Source organism: Schistocerca gregaria, chromosome 11 (genome assembly GCF_023897955.1).
Source record: "Schistocerca gregaria isolate iqSchGreg1 chromosome 11, iqSchGreg1.2, whole genome shotgun sequence".
Lineage (NCBI taxonomy): Eukaryota > Metazoa > Arthropoda > Insecta > Orthoptera > Acrididae > Schistocerca > Schistocerca gregaria.
Genome location: NC_064930.1, coordinates 108,489,976 through 108,508,183, shown reverse-complemented (window position 1 = coordinate 108,508,183; position 18,208 = coordinate 108,489,976). Strand labels below are relative to the sequence as shown.

Genomic DNA, 18,208 nt, shown 5'->3' with positions numbered 1-18,208 from the left:
TGACGTAACAAACAGGATTGACTCATAACAATGACTTCTGCATATCTTACTGTTGAATTTCAATGTTACAATAATAGAAATTCCATTGACAAAGGGTATGATTCTTGTTTAGGGAAAGGCATGGGAAATGGGAATAAAAGTTAGCATAGGCGGGAGGCGCACGCTGGACAATGGCATAGCAGAACAAATGCTTTTGCACTACTCACCGCGCTGCGTTGAAGCTTGCAGAAATCTTGTTAATCTTGAAACAACGTTGGCTCTCGTTTTCATATTGGGCATGAAAGAGAAAATTACAGTTTTTTTAGCCAATGTACAAGACAATAAATATTACTACACGTATGATTTTACTTTAATTTGCCCTTGTTAAGTTCATTCCAGTAATATCCGAAGATTGGCGTCCTGTCACGGTCGCCAGTGTGATGTCCGGAATTACAAAAAAAAAGGGGGGGGTGGTAATTTTTTGTTTTATTTTGTTGAAAGGAAAGAAAGAAAAAAGGGTGAATAAAGGTGAAGTGAAGTGGTTCTATTTTTACTGGAATGAACTTATTGATTGTGGCTGCATACTTCTGTTGCTCCACACTGCAACAATCAAAAAGAATGTTCATTGTAACACTGACATTGTTATGGGCAGCTTTTTTTTCCCCACAAACTTTAGGGATGTCTGGTGTTTCTATTCTGATGGCTGCTTCTCAGTTTGTGGGCCGTACCCATAAACGCATGTCTCATCGCTTGTGATCGTAGTGCTTGGAAAGTTGTGGTCTACTGTTTGTATTTTCCAAAATGGCCTGTTCGATTTTCAGGTAGTGTTGCTTCTGCTCCAGTGTCAGCAATTTTGGTATGAATTTTGCAGACTATCTCCTGGTGCACCTATTGTTCATCTAAACTGAATGTACCAGTCCAGTCCAGTTTCTTGTTTGCATCTGATTACACATGACAGGTCTGCACTTTCTCAGCACCGCGTTATCATTTCAACTTGTCAAGGGACTTCCTTGACACTGTTTGCTATCCACTGCTTTGTGACCATCTTTGAAACTGTTTTACCACATCTTTATCTGTGAGTTGCTCATGTTTAGCATTGACTCCCTAGAACAGTTGAATCTTTTGAACAGTTTCTACTCTAGCATCTTTTGTGAAGTGTTATTGTCAAAAGTATGGTCTCGTGGTGTATCGAGTGACTCGATTGAATATATCTCGGTACGGAAGGCGAGGCATTATATCGACAGATGTAGAAATAGCTTCAGGTGTGCCCTGGGGAAGTGTATTAGGACACTTTTTGGTCATGTTGTGTATATTAATGGCCTTGCATACAATATTAATAGTTACCTCAGACCTTTTGCAGATGATGTAGTTCCCTACAATAAAGTATTACCTCAAAAAAGCTGCACAAATATTCAGTCAGGTCTTCACAAGAATTCAGAGTTGTCTAAAGATTGACTTTTTTAATGTTCAAAAACTTAAAATTGTCCAGTTCACAAAAAGAAAAAATGTAGCATCATCTGACTACAGTATCAATGAGTCACAGTGCGACGTCCGGAATTAAAAAAAAAAAAAAAAAAGGGGGGGGGGTGGTAATTTTTTGTTTTATTTTGTTGAAAGGAAAGAAAGGAAAAAGGGTGAATAAAGGTGAAGTGAAGTGGTTCTATTTTTACTGGAATGAACTTATTGATGGACATCACAAAAATTTATTTTACCTATATTTTTTTTTTTTTTTACTCATCGAAAAAGACAACACAACACATATAAAAGAAATCATCACACTAATATTATCCACAGAATGATCGTTTCACAAGACACTTTCTAGCTCGACTGACTCTTTGAACTAGACTCGACTGACTCTACTCTCTCTCTCTGGACCACAGCCTCTTCACGTCCCTCTGGACCAGAGATTTCAACTGTGATTAGCACGCCGATTATTTAATTAATCGTACAGCCGCTGGGCGCGCGCTTGGCGCGTCATTTAAATGGGGTTAAACGCACACCGCGAGAGGCGTGGGCTAGCGGTGTCTTACAGGTATCGCCACAACAGTTGGAATCAGCAAACTTGTACAAATATTTGGGTGTAACACTTTGTAGGGATTAGAAATGGAATGCTCACATCAGCTTGAGTCTTAGGTATGAGGATTGGAACTTCAGTAGTGGCAACTATTTATTTACAGCTCGTACAAAGTAGATAAATGTTTCAAAGTTTCACTGACCTTCAAAGTAGTCACCATCTTTGTGTATAACTGGTTGCCGGCGATGTGGAAGTCGTAGGATACTCTTAGCAGTGCCAGTTGTGTTGAGAGTTCTAGCGGTGCGGTCTATTGTCCGACGAATTTGTAGCGGTTCTGAAGCGAATGCTGTGAAGTGTTTCCTTCAGTTTACAAATCGAGTTGAACTTAAGAGGGCTTAAGTCAGGGGAGTGCAGTAGGGGGTATAGCACTTAGCAGCCCCATCAGTCAAACAAATCAGTAACAGCTTGCACTGTACATGCTATATTGCTGTTCTTTAATGCAATCCAGTGAGCACTTGCCACACATCCTCATTCACAGGCTGATTGACACTCTCTGCTGGTGGGAAAAATATTCACAGCATTTGCACAACTGCCTCACACGGTATTTCCACTGAAGAAAGTCTCTCTCTCTCTCTCTCTCTCTCTCTCTCTCTCTCTCTCTCTCTCTCTCTCTCCACTGGAAAATGAGGCAGTTCAATCACCATCATCATCATCCTGGACAGTTTCCAGCATCTGGGTGGGTCTGTTTGGAACATAAGCCTCTCCATCGTCGTCTTGAAAGCCTGTCGTACTTGGTTTGTGGATCCTCCAACAGCACTCCGTGTTGCTGACATTTTTGTTGGTGTGGTGGTGGTGGTGGGGGACGAATTTTGATGAAAGATATGCTGTACATGTGAAAAAGTTATTGAAAAGTGGGAGCTAAACTTCTTATTAAATTGATGGTTGCTTAGACATTGCAAAAGCCTCGTGACTGAGCTAACAGAAATGAATTTAAAATTTCAGAAAGGAGGACGCAGAAGAAAGAAGCTACGTCGCTGTGATTATGATGACAGTGACAACAACAATGTGGATGCTGTTGCACACAAAATACCAGTGGTGAGTTACTCGATTTAGAATCCTTTCACACAAGAGCAACATTATAGATCACAGTTTTAAGTGCAGTGGATCAGGGGGTAAGATACATAACAATGGTGATTACAGCTTATGAGGGGAGCACTGTTTTGTAACAGAGGGACTTACAATTTGTGTGTCAAATTTGTGTAGATGTTCAGCATTGAAAATTTTTTTCGACTCTGTGCCCTTAAAATGTTTCCGCATATTACAAACTTGCAGTTTTTGCATCTGTTTATTCCCACATACGTTCAGTTTTCTACATCAGTATATTAATCTTTTATGTTGGCTCTTTGAGCATATGAAATCCAGAAAAGAACTTGTGTATTCTATGTTCAGTTCACTTCCCTATAGTGTTGCCTGTTTGTCATCTGCATGCAGCTACTACTTATTGCAACATTCCTGTTCACTCTCAGTTTAATTTTATCTATATTTAGCCTTCTTGAAATTAAAAGTAGGACTGGGCTTGTAACATACAATATGTGAGCCTCGTGATATGTGGTTGGGAGAAATCGTTATCTAATTAGCAGTTTACTCGGGAGCAAAGAATTCACTTCCTGTTGTGTCTGCCCTGAAAAAATTGTGAGCTGAATGTGTCTCTGCTGTTTTGTCATTTTGTGTTGGATAGCTGTCAAGGACGAATGTTACTCTAAGTAATTTTATTACTCACATCTTTAAAAAATATTACACAGGTGCTTTATGTAGTTGTTCTCACCATTCACCGAGGTGGTCATATTTTTGCTTGCAGAACCCTCAGGATGTGATTGTAAAAGAGGAAATAATTGTAAAGAGAGAAGTTGAGTCTGATTCTGAGGAAGTGGTGGACACAGGTAGACAACAGGTAAGGTGGAATGAAGATAGTGTTCCATAAAGAATAATTATACTTGTTAGTTTTACATTAACAACAGCCTCAGTTGCAATGTTTACCTAGATTTACCTAGGTTTCAGTCTAGATAACCCAACTTCCTTCAGAGAAAAGGAACTAAGATTTGTCCATAATGGACAACATCAGAAACTAAAAACTATAATATAGTAATACATCGTCATATTGCAATAACTTATCTGGGAAACAGCCTTGGCCCCACTTCGCGACCACAGTAGGGCAGAAATGGATGTTGTACTGGAACTTGCTGTAGCCTCGAGAGCACATGCGCGATAGTGTGTCGTGTGCACTTGTTAACACTGGTACCAACATGTACTCCTAAACTTAAAATTTTACAAATAACCAGGTGCGGCTAATGAAATTGATGTATATGTTATCCTCCCAAGGAACAAAGATATATCGACTGGCTTAACATTTGTAATAATTTGTTGGACGTCAAAAGTGAAGGGGGCAATGAGTTTACTATTTTAAGCTAATCATCGAGCTTGACCGCATGAGGATAACTATGGGTTTGAAATACCAGACAATCCCAGATATTCAGCAAATGGGAGTGCTAAAAACATGTTGGCAAGGGTATAAAGGGGAGGAGATTCAGTTTAGACACTCAGTCTGCAGTTATCACCTGAAGATGACGGCAAGGAACGCTGTCGAAATATCGTGGTTTCAAAACGACTGCACCCGGCTGGAGGCCCGAGAACAGTACAAACAGTCACAAAAAATGTTTCCAGTGAAATTCTATTCAAAGGGGGTCATATGCCTGTTTAAGCAAAATAACTAGTTTTCGAGGTATTCTATCTTGAAGATAAAAAACACATTAGTCTTTGACGCATAATTTTCAGCTTTGATAAGAATTCATTTAAATATTTCTTTCTTTTTCTCCACAGCTATTTGCTTTTTATGCATATAGACTCATTTGTGTGGCACATGAGTGTTACTTTTAAAATCTGATGGAAGAAAAAGAATGTCCTTTTAAAAATGGCATATATTAATTCAGAACAGTCCTATTATACCGTTTTTTTGTTCAGTGTTATGCACCTTAACATTTACATTGGACTAAAAATAATTTGTTATGAAAGCTAATCAACAATTGCTTTCTTTTAATTATTTAGCAATCCTTATGTACAACACCTTCACAACTAAAATATTGCAATATCTGTTGAGCAAATAAAACAGTACTCCACCACCGTATAGTGTTTGGTTGCTTCCATTTTTAGATTTTCTATGGTCGTCATATCTGCTTCAGGAAGACATACATTGACTTTCAGCAATAAATAGTGCAGTGAAAACTGACATTTCTCTGAAGAATCAGCAGAAGTGCATGTTTGTTGGAAAGCAGCATCAAAGTGGGTGTCACGAGGGAGGCCCCTTTCTTGAGCAGAGGAGGGTTTCAACAGTTTTGATGATAATGAGCTTTTGCCACTGATTCCAAAACACTGCCGGTATGTTTGGCACCCTCCCTACTGAAATCACCAATGAGTGTGTGTGCTTTCTCAAGCAAACTATGTTTCGGTGTCCTCTGTCAGGCTTTGTGATTGGCAGAGTAGTGATGTGGATGTGGAGAATAAGTTTACCGTTCCACAGCATTTTTTGGAGCAATTTTCTTCTTTTGGGCTCCAAGTCACATTTGTCAGTATGCATGAAAAAGTCCTTGTTGAAAATGAGTGAATGAGATAAAGACAATCTTAAAACTTGTATCACCTACTTATGGAAATATCTGGTTATTTAGCTTCTTTACTTTACATTGTTTAATATGTGTACATCGACATACGTTCTAAACTTCAGTTGTTCCAATGTTGTCTTTTTAAGAGTATGAGCCATTTATTTCTGGTCCCTTGCTGGCCTGTGAGCCAGTTTGTCTCTCTTGATGTCTGTCCTTTCTAAATAGATTAACTGCAAATAAAACCAGTGTTATAGCCCAGCAGTATTGTTCTCTCGGTCCACACAATAGAAGGGAGGATAAGGAGAAACACTGCATAACACAACAAACTGAACTTTTCTGTGTGACTTTGATATATTTGTGACACAAAGTCAACTAAATTAGACACGTGTAGAGAAAAGTGGCAACAAACAAGTGATGAGGGAATGGGAAGGGGAACTTGGCGTTTTCATTGTTTGGCACCAGTCATGATTTCAACATTATGTATACCATGTACGAGATGCGACAATAAAGTAATGAGGCTGACATGAGGGGGGGGGGAAGGGGGGGGGGGTGTTGTCTCCTTCTCCTTAGTTCGAGTCTTGGTCCGGCACACAGTTTTGATCTGCCAGAAAGTTTCATATCAGCACACACTCTGCTGCAGAGTGGATCCTTCAGAGTAGTTCCCTTCTGATCACACACACTTATTCCAGTGCTTCTGCCATTGATGGTAACATTTCTGGAACTCATCTTCCATAATATCCTCAAAGACCCTCATCACAGCTTTTTGGACAACTTGTGTTGTTTGGAAATGGTGTCCCTTGACCGCCGTTTTGACTCTTGGAAATAGAAAAAAGTCCCACGCAGCAATATCTGGTGAATAAGGTGGCTGTGGTAGTACTGAAATTTGTTTTGAGGTTAAAAACTGCTGTACTGACAGAGCAGTATGGGAGGGCGAATTATTGTGATGCAGAATCCAATTATCAGCAATGTTGGCACGGACACAAAGAAGTATTTTACGAAATCTTTCTAAAATTTCTTTGTAATAGTATTGGTTAATTGTTTGTCCAGGAGGCACCCACTCTCTTTGAACAATTCCCTTGAAATCGAAGAAGCACAAAAGCACGCATTTCACGTTTGACTTTGACATGCGAGCTTTTTTTGGTCTGGGTGATCCCTTTGAGCACCGTTGCGAACTTTGGCGTTTTGTCTCCGGAGCATACTGAGAAAACCAACTTTCATCACCGGTGATAACACGGCTCAACAATTCTGGATTGATTTCCGTTTGCTCTAACAGGTTGGCTGCCACATTTTTCTGCGTTTCTCGCTGTTGTGGTGCGACATTTTTGGGGACCATTTGTCACAAATCTTTCTCATGGCAAGATCGTCAGTTATTATTAGACGAACCGTTTCTAGATTGATGTTCAGTTCTTCTGCAATTATTTTCACGGATAATCTTCGATCAGATTGTACGAGTTCACGCACCCTGGCCAAGTTGACATCCGTCCGGGAAGTTGACGGTTGTCCACAGTGATCTTCATCTTCAACATTCTTTCTGCCTTCACTAAACATTTTATGCCAACGAAAAACTTGAGCTCTTGACATAACCTTCTCTCTAAAAACCTTCTGAAGCTTACGTTAAGTTGTTGTCATGTTTGCATCCAATTTAACACAAAAAGAAATGGCTTACCATTGTGCAATATTATGCAGTTCCATTTCCACGACGATTCACACAAACACGTGTTAACTTACTACAGCACAACTCACGACTGAACAGTTGCATGTGCCGCTGGGACTAGAAGCAGCTTATAGACCGAGGTCAAAGATATTGTGTCTACGCAAGCCTGCAGGGTTGCCACATCTTGCAAGGAAAAAAGTCTCATTACTTTGTCGCACCATCTTTGTTAAAAAATATGTAACCAGTGTCAATGCAAATGTATATTAGAGTGTCTGGTAAATATCTGAAGTTAAGAACTTTCAAGATTTTTGGTAATAACATAGCAGCAGCAGCATAGATGACAAGGAGTGCGTAACTGAGTAATCTTTTACTTGTGTTTTGAAAGTAGGTGGTTCCACTACCCCTGTCTGAGGTATACCGGCAGCCTATTACATTTGAGGGTTGTCCAGAAAGTAATGTATTGCATTTTTTTTCTTCTATAATTCTTTATTGAACATAATGAGAACTCCACACACGAAAGAATGTTGTTTTATCTACACATCCTATTTTCCACTTAATCTCCGTCCCACTGTACGGCCTTCCTCGACCGTGAAACGAGGGCATGTATGCCTTGTGAGTACTAATCCTTGTCCCGGTTGGGGAGCCGGTGCTTCACTGTGTGAATCACCTTGTCATTGTCCTGCAAAGGTCTTCCACAAGTGGCTTCGTTATCCCGTTGACTGCTAGAGGTGCACCGTCCACTTTGCGAACCGAGGTGCCGCGACCTGCAACGTAATCTGGCTACTTACGCCAAGTGCCTGTCCCTCGGAGCCGCTGCTGGGACTGGAGCGCCCGCGCTGTCCGACCCGCCCTGTGCCGAATACTTCTCGACCGACTACGAATCGTGCAGAGCTGGTGTGAATTTTGGCTAGTTCCAAGTGTAGTATCTCGGCAATAGTTTTTGTAAAGAAATCAGATTTGCCCATCTCGTACAACTTTAAACATTCTCTTAAGAATAATAATGAAATAAATATTACGAGCCATATTGAGACAGAAAATTGTAAGTAAAATCGGCCAAAAAAACTAGGCCCTCAACAAATTTTGAAGTTTGGCTTCTTGCATCTCCTGGATCAATGCTATGATGAACGTGATACTTGGCATGTAGTAACCTAACAACACGAGGTTTTCAAATATGAAGTTTCTTTTGTGTATCGCTTTCCAGTACTGAATGAATTAAGTGCAAAATTGAAGATTTTGTAAAAATGTCAAAAATCGGCATTTTTTATCTAATTTTGCTAAAAAAACTACGTTCTATAAAACATTCCAAATTATATAATTAGAATGATAATTAGGCATGAAATTCAGTCTGAAAAACAATGTAAACTTCGGATTTGCGTATCTAGTAGAGTGATGATGAAAATGAAATTTAGAGTGCAATAGATAGATAGCACAAACATATTGTTGCTTTTGTTGTTGTTGTTGTGGAGGTCTTCAGTCCTGAGACTGGTTTGATGCAGCTCCCCATGCTACTCTATCCTGTGCAGGCTTCTTCATCTCCCAGTACCTACTGCAGCCTACATCCTTCTGAATCTGCTTAGTGTATTCATCTCTTGGTCTCCCTCTACGATTTTTACCCTCCACGCTGCCCTCCAATACTAAATTGGTGATCCCTTGATGCCTCAGAACATGTCCTACCAAGTGGTCCCTTCTTCTAGTCAAGTTGTGCCACAAACTCCTTCCCAATTCTATTCAATACTTCATCATTAGTTATGTGATCTACCCATTTGTTCTTCAGCATTCTTCTGTATCACCACATTTCAAAAGCTTCTATTCACTTTTTGTCTAAACTATTTATTGTCCACATTTCACTTCCATACATGGCTACACTCCATACAAATACTTTCAGAAATGACTACCTGACACTTAAATCTATACTCGATGTTAACAAATTTCTTTTCTTCAGAAACGCTTTCCTTGCCATTGCCAGTCTACATTTTATATCCTCTCTACTTCGACCATCATCAGTGATTTTGCTCCCCAAATAGCAAAACTCCTTTACTACTTTAAGCATCTCATTTCTTAATCTAATTCTCTCAGCATCACCCGACTTAATTTGACTACATTCCATTATCCTCGTTTTGCTTTTGTTGATGTTCATTTTATATCCTCCTTTTGAGACACAGTCCATTCTGTTCAACTGCTCTTCCAAAACCCACATCCTTTCATCTTTCCCTCTCCTTCCCTCTTTCCTGAAGAAGCAACCGTTGGTTGCGAAAGCTCGAATTTTGTCTGTATGTTTGTGTTTGTTTGTGTATCTTTCGGCCTGCCAGCACTTTTGTTAGGTAAGTCACATCAACTTTGTTTATATATATATAATATATATATAATGAAAGAAACTTACACATGGGAAAAATACATTAAAAACAAAGATTCCAAGACTTACCAAGCGGGAAAGCGCCGATAGACAGGCACAATAAATAAAACACACACACAAAATTTCTAGCTTTCACAACCAACGGTTGCTTCTTCAGGAAAGAGGTAAGGAGAGGGAAAGACGAAAGGATGCGGGTTTTCAGGGAGAGGGTAAGGAGTCATTCCAATCCCGGGAGCGGAAAGACTTACCTTAGGGGGAAAAAAGGACAGGTGTACAATCGCGCGCGCACACGCACCCACACACACACACACACACACACACACACACACACACACACACACACACACACATATATATATATATCCATCTGCACATACACAGACACAAGCAGACATTTGTAAAGGCAAAGAGTTCAGGCAGAGCAGGCAGAGATGTCAGTCGAGGCGGAGGTGCAGAGGCAAAGAAGTTGCTGAGAGACCAAGAGGAGGTGGGTCCCGCTGTGATGGAGGACGGAACTGTTCCACTGATCCCACTCCTAATGATCAACTCCCCAAGACACTATCCAAATTGAACCCTGCCTGGAACAGTTCCGTCCTCCATCACAGCGGGACCCACCTCCTCTTCCTCAAAATCACCCTCTCCAAACCTCCCAGGAATTTCTCACTTCCAGACTTGCCTCTCAATCTTTCTTGAAAAACCTTAATCCTACTCCCAACATCACCACAGCCGAAGCCCAGGCTATCCGTGATCTGAAAGCTGACCAATCCATCATCATTCTTCCGGCTGACAAGGGTTCCACGACCGTGGTACTTGATCGTCGGAAGTATGTGGCTGAGGGACTGCGTCAGCTTTCAGACAACTCTACATACAAAGTTTGCCAAGGTAATCCCATTCCTGATGTCCAGGCGGAGCTTCAAGGAATCCTCAGAACCTTAGGCCCCCTACAAAACCTTTCACCTGACTCCATCAACCTCCTGACCCCACCGACACCCCGCACCCCTACCTTCTACCTACTTCCTAAAATTCACAAGCCCAATCATCCCGGCTGCCCCATTGTAGCTGGTTACCAAGCCCCCACAGAACGTATCTCTGCCTACGTAGATCGACACCTTCAACCCATTACATGCAGCCTCCCATCCTTCATCAAAGACACCAACCACTTTCTCGAACGCCTGGAATCCTTACCCAGTCTGTTACCCCCGGAAACCATCCTTGTAACCATTTATGCCACTTCCCTATACACAAATATCCCGCACGTCCAGGGCCTCGCTGTGATGGAGCACTTCCTTTCACGCCGATCACCTGCCACCCTACCTAAAACCTCTTTCCTCATTACCTTCATCCTGACCCACAACTTCTTCACTTTTGAAGGCCAGACATACCAACAATTAAAGGGAACAGCCATGGGTGCCAGGATGGCCCCCTCGTATGCCAACCTATTTATGGGTCGCTTAGAGGAAGCCTTCTTGGTTACCCAAGCCTGCCAACCTAAAGTTTGGTACAGATTTATTGATGACATCTTCATGATCTGGACTCACAGTGAAGAACAACTCCAGAATTTCCTCTCCAACCTCAACTCCTTTGGTTCCATCAGATTCACCTGGTCCTACTCCAAATCCCATGCCACTTTCCTAGACGTTGACCTCCATCTGTCCAATGGCCAGCTTCACACATCCGTCCACATCAAACCCACCAACAAGCAACAGTACCTCCATTATGACAGCTGCCACCCATTCCATATCAAACGGTCCCTTCCCTACAGCCTAGGCCTTCGTGGCAAACGAGTCTGCTCCAGTCCTGAATCCCTGGACCATTACACCAACAACCTGAAAACAGCTTTCGCATCCCGCAACTACCCTCCCGACTTGGTACAGAAGCAAATAACCAGAGCCACTTCCTCATCCCCTCAAACCCAGAACCTCTAGCAGAAGAACCCCAAAAGTGCCCCACTTGTGACAAGATACTTCCCGGGACTGGATCAGACTCTGAATGTGGTTCTCCAGCAGGGATAAGACTTCCTAAAATCCTGCCCCGAAATGAGATCCATCCTTCATGAAATCCTCCCCACTCCACCAAGAGTGTCTTTCCACCGTCCACCTAACCTTCATAACCTCTTAGTTCATCCCTATGAAATCCCCAAACCACCTTCCCTACCCTGTGCCTCCTGCCCTTGTAACCGCCCCTGGTGTAAAACCTGTCCTATGCACCCTCCCACCACCACCTACTCCAGTCCTATAACCCGGAAGGTGTATACGATCAAAGGCAGAGCCACGTGTGAAAGCACCCACGTGATTTACCAACTGACCTGGCTACACTGTGATGCTTTCTATGTGGGAATGACCAGCAACAAACTGTCCATTCACATGAATGGACACAGGCAGACAGTGTTTGTTGGTAATGAGGATCACCCTGTAGCTAAACATGCCTCGGTGCACGGCCAGCACATCTTGGCACAGTGTTACACCGTCCGGGTTATCTGGATACTTCCCACCAACACCAACCTATCCGAACTCCGGAGATGGGAACTTGCCCTTCAGTATATCCTCTCTTCTCAATATCCGCCATGCCTCAACCTCCGCTAATTTCAAGTTGCCGCCGCTCATACCTCACCTGTCTCTCAACAACTTCTTTGCCTCTGTACTTCCGCCTCGACTGACATCTCTGCCTGAACTCTTTGCCTTTACAAATGTCTGCTTGTGTCTGTGTATGTGCGGATGGATATGTGTGTGTGTGTGCGCGATTGTACACCTGTCCTTTTTTTCCCCTAAGGTAAGTCTTTCCGCTCCCGGGATTGAAATGACTCCTTACCCTCTCCCTTAAAACCCACATCCTTTCATTTTTCCCTCTCCTTCCCTCTTTCCTGACGAAGCAACTGCCAGTTGCGAAAGCTCGTAATTCTGTGCGTGTGTTTGTGTGTTTTGTTCATGTGCCTGTCTGCCGGCACTTTCCCGCTTGGTAAGTCTTGGAATCTTTGTTTTTAATATATTTTTCCCATGGGGAAGTTTCTTCAGCCAGAAGTGTTAAATATTCTCAGATTTAGTTCCCAGTGATTAGTAATGCTTCTTTTTATGATAAAGCTCAAAGCGGGGCACATAACGGAACATTGCAAGTTTTGCAATGTTTCCCGGAGCTCTACCTGTTTCGTGCAAACCACGCATTTGCGCACTTTTCTGCAAATGTTCACTCACAGTAATGGCCAGAATGTCTCTCCCTGTCAATTGCAGAGGATTCTCGTCATCGTAGCTCCTTCCCCTACCAGCTTTTTTCTGTTCTGTAGCATGTTTTATGACGGTCTCCCTTACAAGAGAAAGATAAAACTCTGTGAGTGCCGTTTTTTGCCCTGTTAGCGACCAGTAGAGAATATGAGCATTTAGAATGCACAAATCCAGAATGTGAAAAAAATATTTATTGTACCTTTTCACAGTGTTACACACTGATCTCACTGAGCTCAGTAACATGTTACAATGGTCAACTGCACCCATACTCTATGTGTAATCTACAATACGTTGTGGTTTCTTTATATATATATATATATTTTTTTTTTTTTTTTGCCATTATTTGTCGGTCTTCCTGTTTCAACCATTTGTGTTGTGTGACTTAGTCACCATGCGTGCCTCTCTCTTATCGCAACACTCGATAGTAAGGCTCTTGTCAGTGGACTTACTCAGTGTCTTCTCGTTTTAATTTCTTCTGCAGTTTTGGCATGTTGCGCCTATTCTTACGAACAGTACCAGGTTTGGCTGTTCCGTGGTTGTGAAGCCGGAGGAAGAGGTCCGGGCTGGAGTAACAGTTATCAACATACAGAATATGACCCTGTTCTAAATGCCGTCCCATAAGAGTTGCCACCACATCACCACTTTTCCCTAAATTGTGGAACCCAATTTCTGTTCATGTATATACAGTAAAATCCTAAATATGCCCAGTGTGACAGTCACACAGTGCAAATGGCTTTATTCCAAATCTGCTTTGTTGGAATCAATTGCTTAAAAGCTAATAGTCCTGTGAACAGCAAGACACTTTCATCTATACAAAGCTTGTGATGTGGACGAAATGAACTACGAAATGTCTTACGAGCTTTGTCAACAATTGTCCTAATTTTAAATAGACTGTCTCCTCCAGTACTCACAAGAGTTATCACTGAAGTGTAGGATTCTCAGAAGTAGACAAAAATGGTCTCGGGACATAATTTCTCTGAAAACTGGTGTGTTCAAGTGTGTGGCTCTGGACCAATAATCACTTAATCTGAACTTCTTAACTTGCACCATTAGAAGGCAAATAGCAACAAAACAATACACGCTCTCAGATCCATTGTCTTTCCACTATAGCAGTTGAAAATTCACAGATTCTCTCGTGCAAACATAAAATGATTTGTTTCATCTGTAATAAATTGCAACACTTCTTCAGATATAAATATCTGAAAAAATGGTTGGGATCAGTATTTAGTTGACATTCATGTCCTGAACTTGAGGCATCAAAGTAATGGTTTTCACAGCTGAAAATCTGTTTCTTTCCTGTCAAACATGTCACTTTCCGATTCCCCGGATTCAGAGAAACTGTTGACTGTAATTCTTGCTCTCCTCTCTGATGTAAAGGGCCGAGGACTACAGCTTCGAGATACTGTCAAGGACTCGTCACTGCTAGCACCGTCAGATAATTCACACTCACTGTCACTCCTAGTGAGCTATCCAAGATCTCTTTATCTGTGCAACCGTGGTGACGTAACTCTCTCCTGTAGAAAACAAGAAAACTGACGAAAACACAGGAAGTAAAGTTGAATTTTGCAAAGAGGATACACAGCAACAAATGTACGCACTCTCGAACTATACAGTAAGACCACTGAACAGTTACTGGGAGAGCAGGGTGGAAAGACAGCGATGCATGTTTACTCGTCTGTTGCGCTCTGGTAGCTGTGACTCAGCACATGTAAACTCGCCCCTAGCAGTGAAAAGGCCGGCGCACGGTACACGTCAACATGTCAGCGCTGTAGGGAGAGCCAAAGGGCCACACTTAAACACGTCAGGTGCACCAGGGGAAGGGCAAGGCGTGGTGAGTTAACGTGTCCCCGGCAGTCAAAGGGTTAATGGGCCAAACGAGTGGAAGCTTGCTGCAACTTGTCAGGTGTGACAGCCACGGGTGGTTTCCCTGACGGTTGCAAATCATCAAACCCCACCCTCTGTGCGCAGCAAGTAAACTTCTCTCAACAGCAGATGCTCCATAGACTTTGTACGAGCATTTGTGAATATTCCCCACAGTTTATTTTCTCTGCAGTGAGAAATTCAATGACGGCATGTCGCTTGCAATGTACACTACGTACAGACACCATTTTGAAGCTGTCCTGCCGCTACGCTGTCTGTCGGAAGTGACCAAAACCTGGCGTGGTCACTCGGCAGACTTCAAATAGTTTCCTTGAATTGCATAAGGAAAATCCTGGGAGGGTTCCTTTGAGAACAAGTAGTTTGATTTCTAGTCACAATCTACCAGAATCCGAGCATTTGGTGTGTATGTCATGATGCTGATGGGGTTGTTAAATCCTGATCTTCCTTTTTATTCTTGTCTTGTGGCTGTGAATTTCATAGTTTATCTTAAATTTATTCTTGTTATTAACAACGAATTGAGTATGCAAAAGTACTTCAGCACACGAATGTGATGGCTCCAAGGTTCCTAAAGAAGCCTCTACAATAGGTCTGGCTTTTGGATAATGCAATACCCATACTGAACACTTCATAGAATATTTTTTTGGCCCAGAATAGTTTTTGGTCTTAGCCGCATTTCCTTCAGAATATTATGCCGTAGTATAGTACTGATAGTTTATCTTGTCTGTAAATGAATACCAATGGCTGTACGATTAATATTTATCGTCGATGTTAATTTGGAATTACATTTCTCAGAATTGCTAAAGATTTGTCGTTACTGTAACTGCCTGTGGTGCTAGCTTAGCAAGTCAAACTCGTGTTTTTCAGGAATTTGAATACTTGTCAGTCAGGGAGGAACCATTTGAAGACCCTGACGAATCCACATTGTCAGCAAATGAAGAGGTGAGAACTACACATTTTTAATATCATTTTACTTGATCTGAGTCTCTTAGCAGTGGCACACCCTTGAGGAGATGGTGATAAAAATGTAAAATTAATTAGCCTAAAGGAAATAAAACAGTCGAGCCTAAAAATTAAAACAGAAACTTTGGTAATTAGTAATTGGAAAGATCAGCATGTCAGTTTATCTTTGCTTCAAAGTGGCTGTCTTCATGTTAAGTAGATAGTGATGATAAGTGGATACAGAGATATTTTTGTCAGATTTTTTGTGAGTCAATATTCAGTTACATTAAAAAAAGTTAGTAATTGTTACCAAGATTGTAGCTTCCATTAAAACTGAGTACGTAGAAAGTCGAGCACTTGGATGCGCAGGGACACGACTGTGAGGGAAAGTTAAATATTAAAAGAAGCTGTGCCCGGTAATTCATATTTCAGAAGGGTTATTCCAAAATTGCCGAAAAGGCACATAAAAAGTAGTATCAGTTTTATAACATTTTTTGGTGTTCAGACCAAGTCAGATCTGAATTTTAACTCTGCCTTTAGGAGATACAAGGTTTGGCTAAAAATAGAACATTTTTTTAAACAGAAAAACAGCACAGACCTCAAAATCAAATGCCGGGGCACGTGATGTCTCCCCTCCTCATTCCCCTTATGTGTCCACCTGCCAACCCCGCAGCCAGTGGACTTTGTTTGCGTCGGATTGTTGTAGCCGATTGAAAAAAATGCTTAGTGTCTTAAAAGAGTATACGATGAAATTTTTAGTGAAACATTTGAAATCTGCCACAGAGGCCAATTTGTTTTTCTGCACAGGTTTCTGAGTGGTTCAAGTGATTCAAACAGGGTAGTTTTGAGATTAAAGACGAGTCATGTCCCTGGTAAGCCTGAAGATCAGGAATGTACTGAAGCATTGAAAAATTGGAGATTTAATCGCAAAAAACCATCAGTTCAGGATTCGTGTTGTTGCTTATATCACAGTGATTGACAAACAGTTACGCACATCTTGCATGCAAATTTGTGTGTGATAGAAGTTTGTTCAAAAATATTGTCCAAGAGCCTGATGCCTGAACAAAAAGACTTTCTCGTGAACATTTGTGCTGACACTCTGAAAACCATCAAAAAGAACTGTAAATTTTTTGAAATAGTAATAACATGCAATGAATTGTCATTTATAACATAAAAGGGTGGTTTGAAAAAGCTCTCTCTGAATCACCACAAGAGATCAGTGCTAGCATAACGAGTTGTTCACACGATATTCATTGGACTGCTGGCTGTAAACACGTGCTACATCAGTGATCTTGAAAGAGAGCTGTGGCAGTCACGTGGCTCTGTTGTTGTTCCTGCATACTGATTTGTGAAGGTGGGAAACAATCTAGATTTAAGCAGTGATTAAGTGCTCTGTAAGGGACGGTATGAAAGCTAAGGGCATTCGTGCCGATTTCTGGAATACACTGGGGGACTGTGCTCCTTCGTATTCGACTGTTGGCAGGTGGACAAATGAATTTAAATTTGGTCGGGAGAGCTTAGATGATGATCCGCGGTCGGCCGAGATGTGTCACTACTCCAGAAATCATCACAGAAGTGCACAAAATGGTCACGGAAGATCGCTGATTGAAAGTGCATAAAATTTCTCATGCTTGCCCCATGTCATCTGTATATCACATTTTAACTGAAGAATTAGAAATGAAAAATTTTTCTGCAAGATGGGTGTCGCAACTCTTTGATGCGTACCTGGACACATGTCGTCACCATGGCAAAATTACACAAACTGAGGTATGAATTGTTGCCACACCTACCTTATTCACCGAATACACCTATGTCAGACTTCCATGTCTTCCGAAAACTGGAAATTTTTCTTGGTGGATGAAGATTCACTTCGAATGAAGAATTGATTGCTGGAATTGACAACTATTTTAAAGGCCTGGTGGAAACTCATTTTCGAGATGGGATCAAGGCATTGGAACATCGTTGGACCGAGTGCATTAATCTACAAGGAGACTACATTGAAAAATAAAAAAAAGTTTCAGTGATGTAAGTACTTTTTTTCTATTCTGTTCCGAGACCTTTTCAAACCACCCTCGTACGATTTCGAAACCTAGTGCACTGATTGGCACATAAAGACCCCCACTTTACTAAAACTAAAGAATGCTAGAATGTCAGATTGTAATTCAAAGAAGTTATTATTTTGTTTTTTGTTGCCCGTGGGACAGAGTATTTTAATCAGGTGCCTGAAGCTCAAACTGTAAACTTATGCTCTGTCAATGTGTCAGAAGGAAACAACCTTGATTGTGCCCCCCCCCCCCCCCCCAAAAAAAAAGTCTGCATTCTGCACGAGGACAGGGGCCTATACTGCGTGGGTTGTGAAATCATTTTTGGTCAAGTGTGGGATCCCGATGTTGCAACATCTATCATGCTCACCAGATATTGCTCGAAATGACTTTCTTCTGTTCCCAAAAGTGAAATCTGCACTGAAATGACTAACATCTGAGGCAGCTGAAGCTGTGAAAGAAAAAACAACGAGACCAT

The 18,208-nt window shown here is 41.5% G+C and overlaps 1 protein-coding gene across 1 annotated transcript in view; it reads left to right on the top strand.

Annotated features, from left to right (window-relative positions):
* Positions 1-18,208, top strand: part of LOC126295370 (uncharacterized) — a 154,496-nt gene that overhangs the window by 104,265 nt on the left and 32,023 nt on the right. The window contains exons 6-8 of the mRNA XM_049987851.1: positions 2,996-3,088; positions 3,852-3,944; positions 15,614-15,688. Of these exons, the coding sequence (XP_049843808.1) occupies positions 2,996-3,088; positions 3,852-3,944; positions 15,614-15,688 (261 nt within the window). The remainder of the gene's footprint in view (positions 1-2,995; positions 3,089-3,851; positions 3,945-15,613; positions 15,689-18,208) is intronic.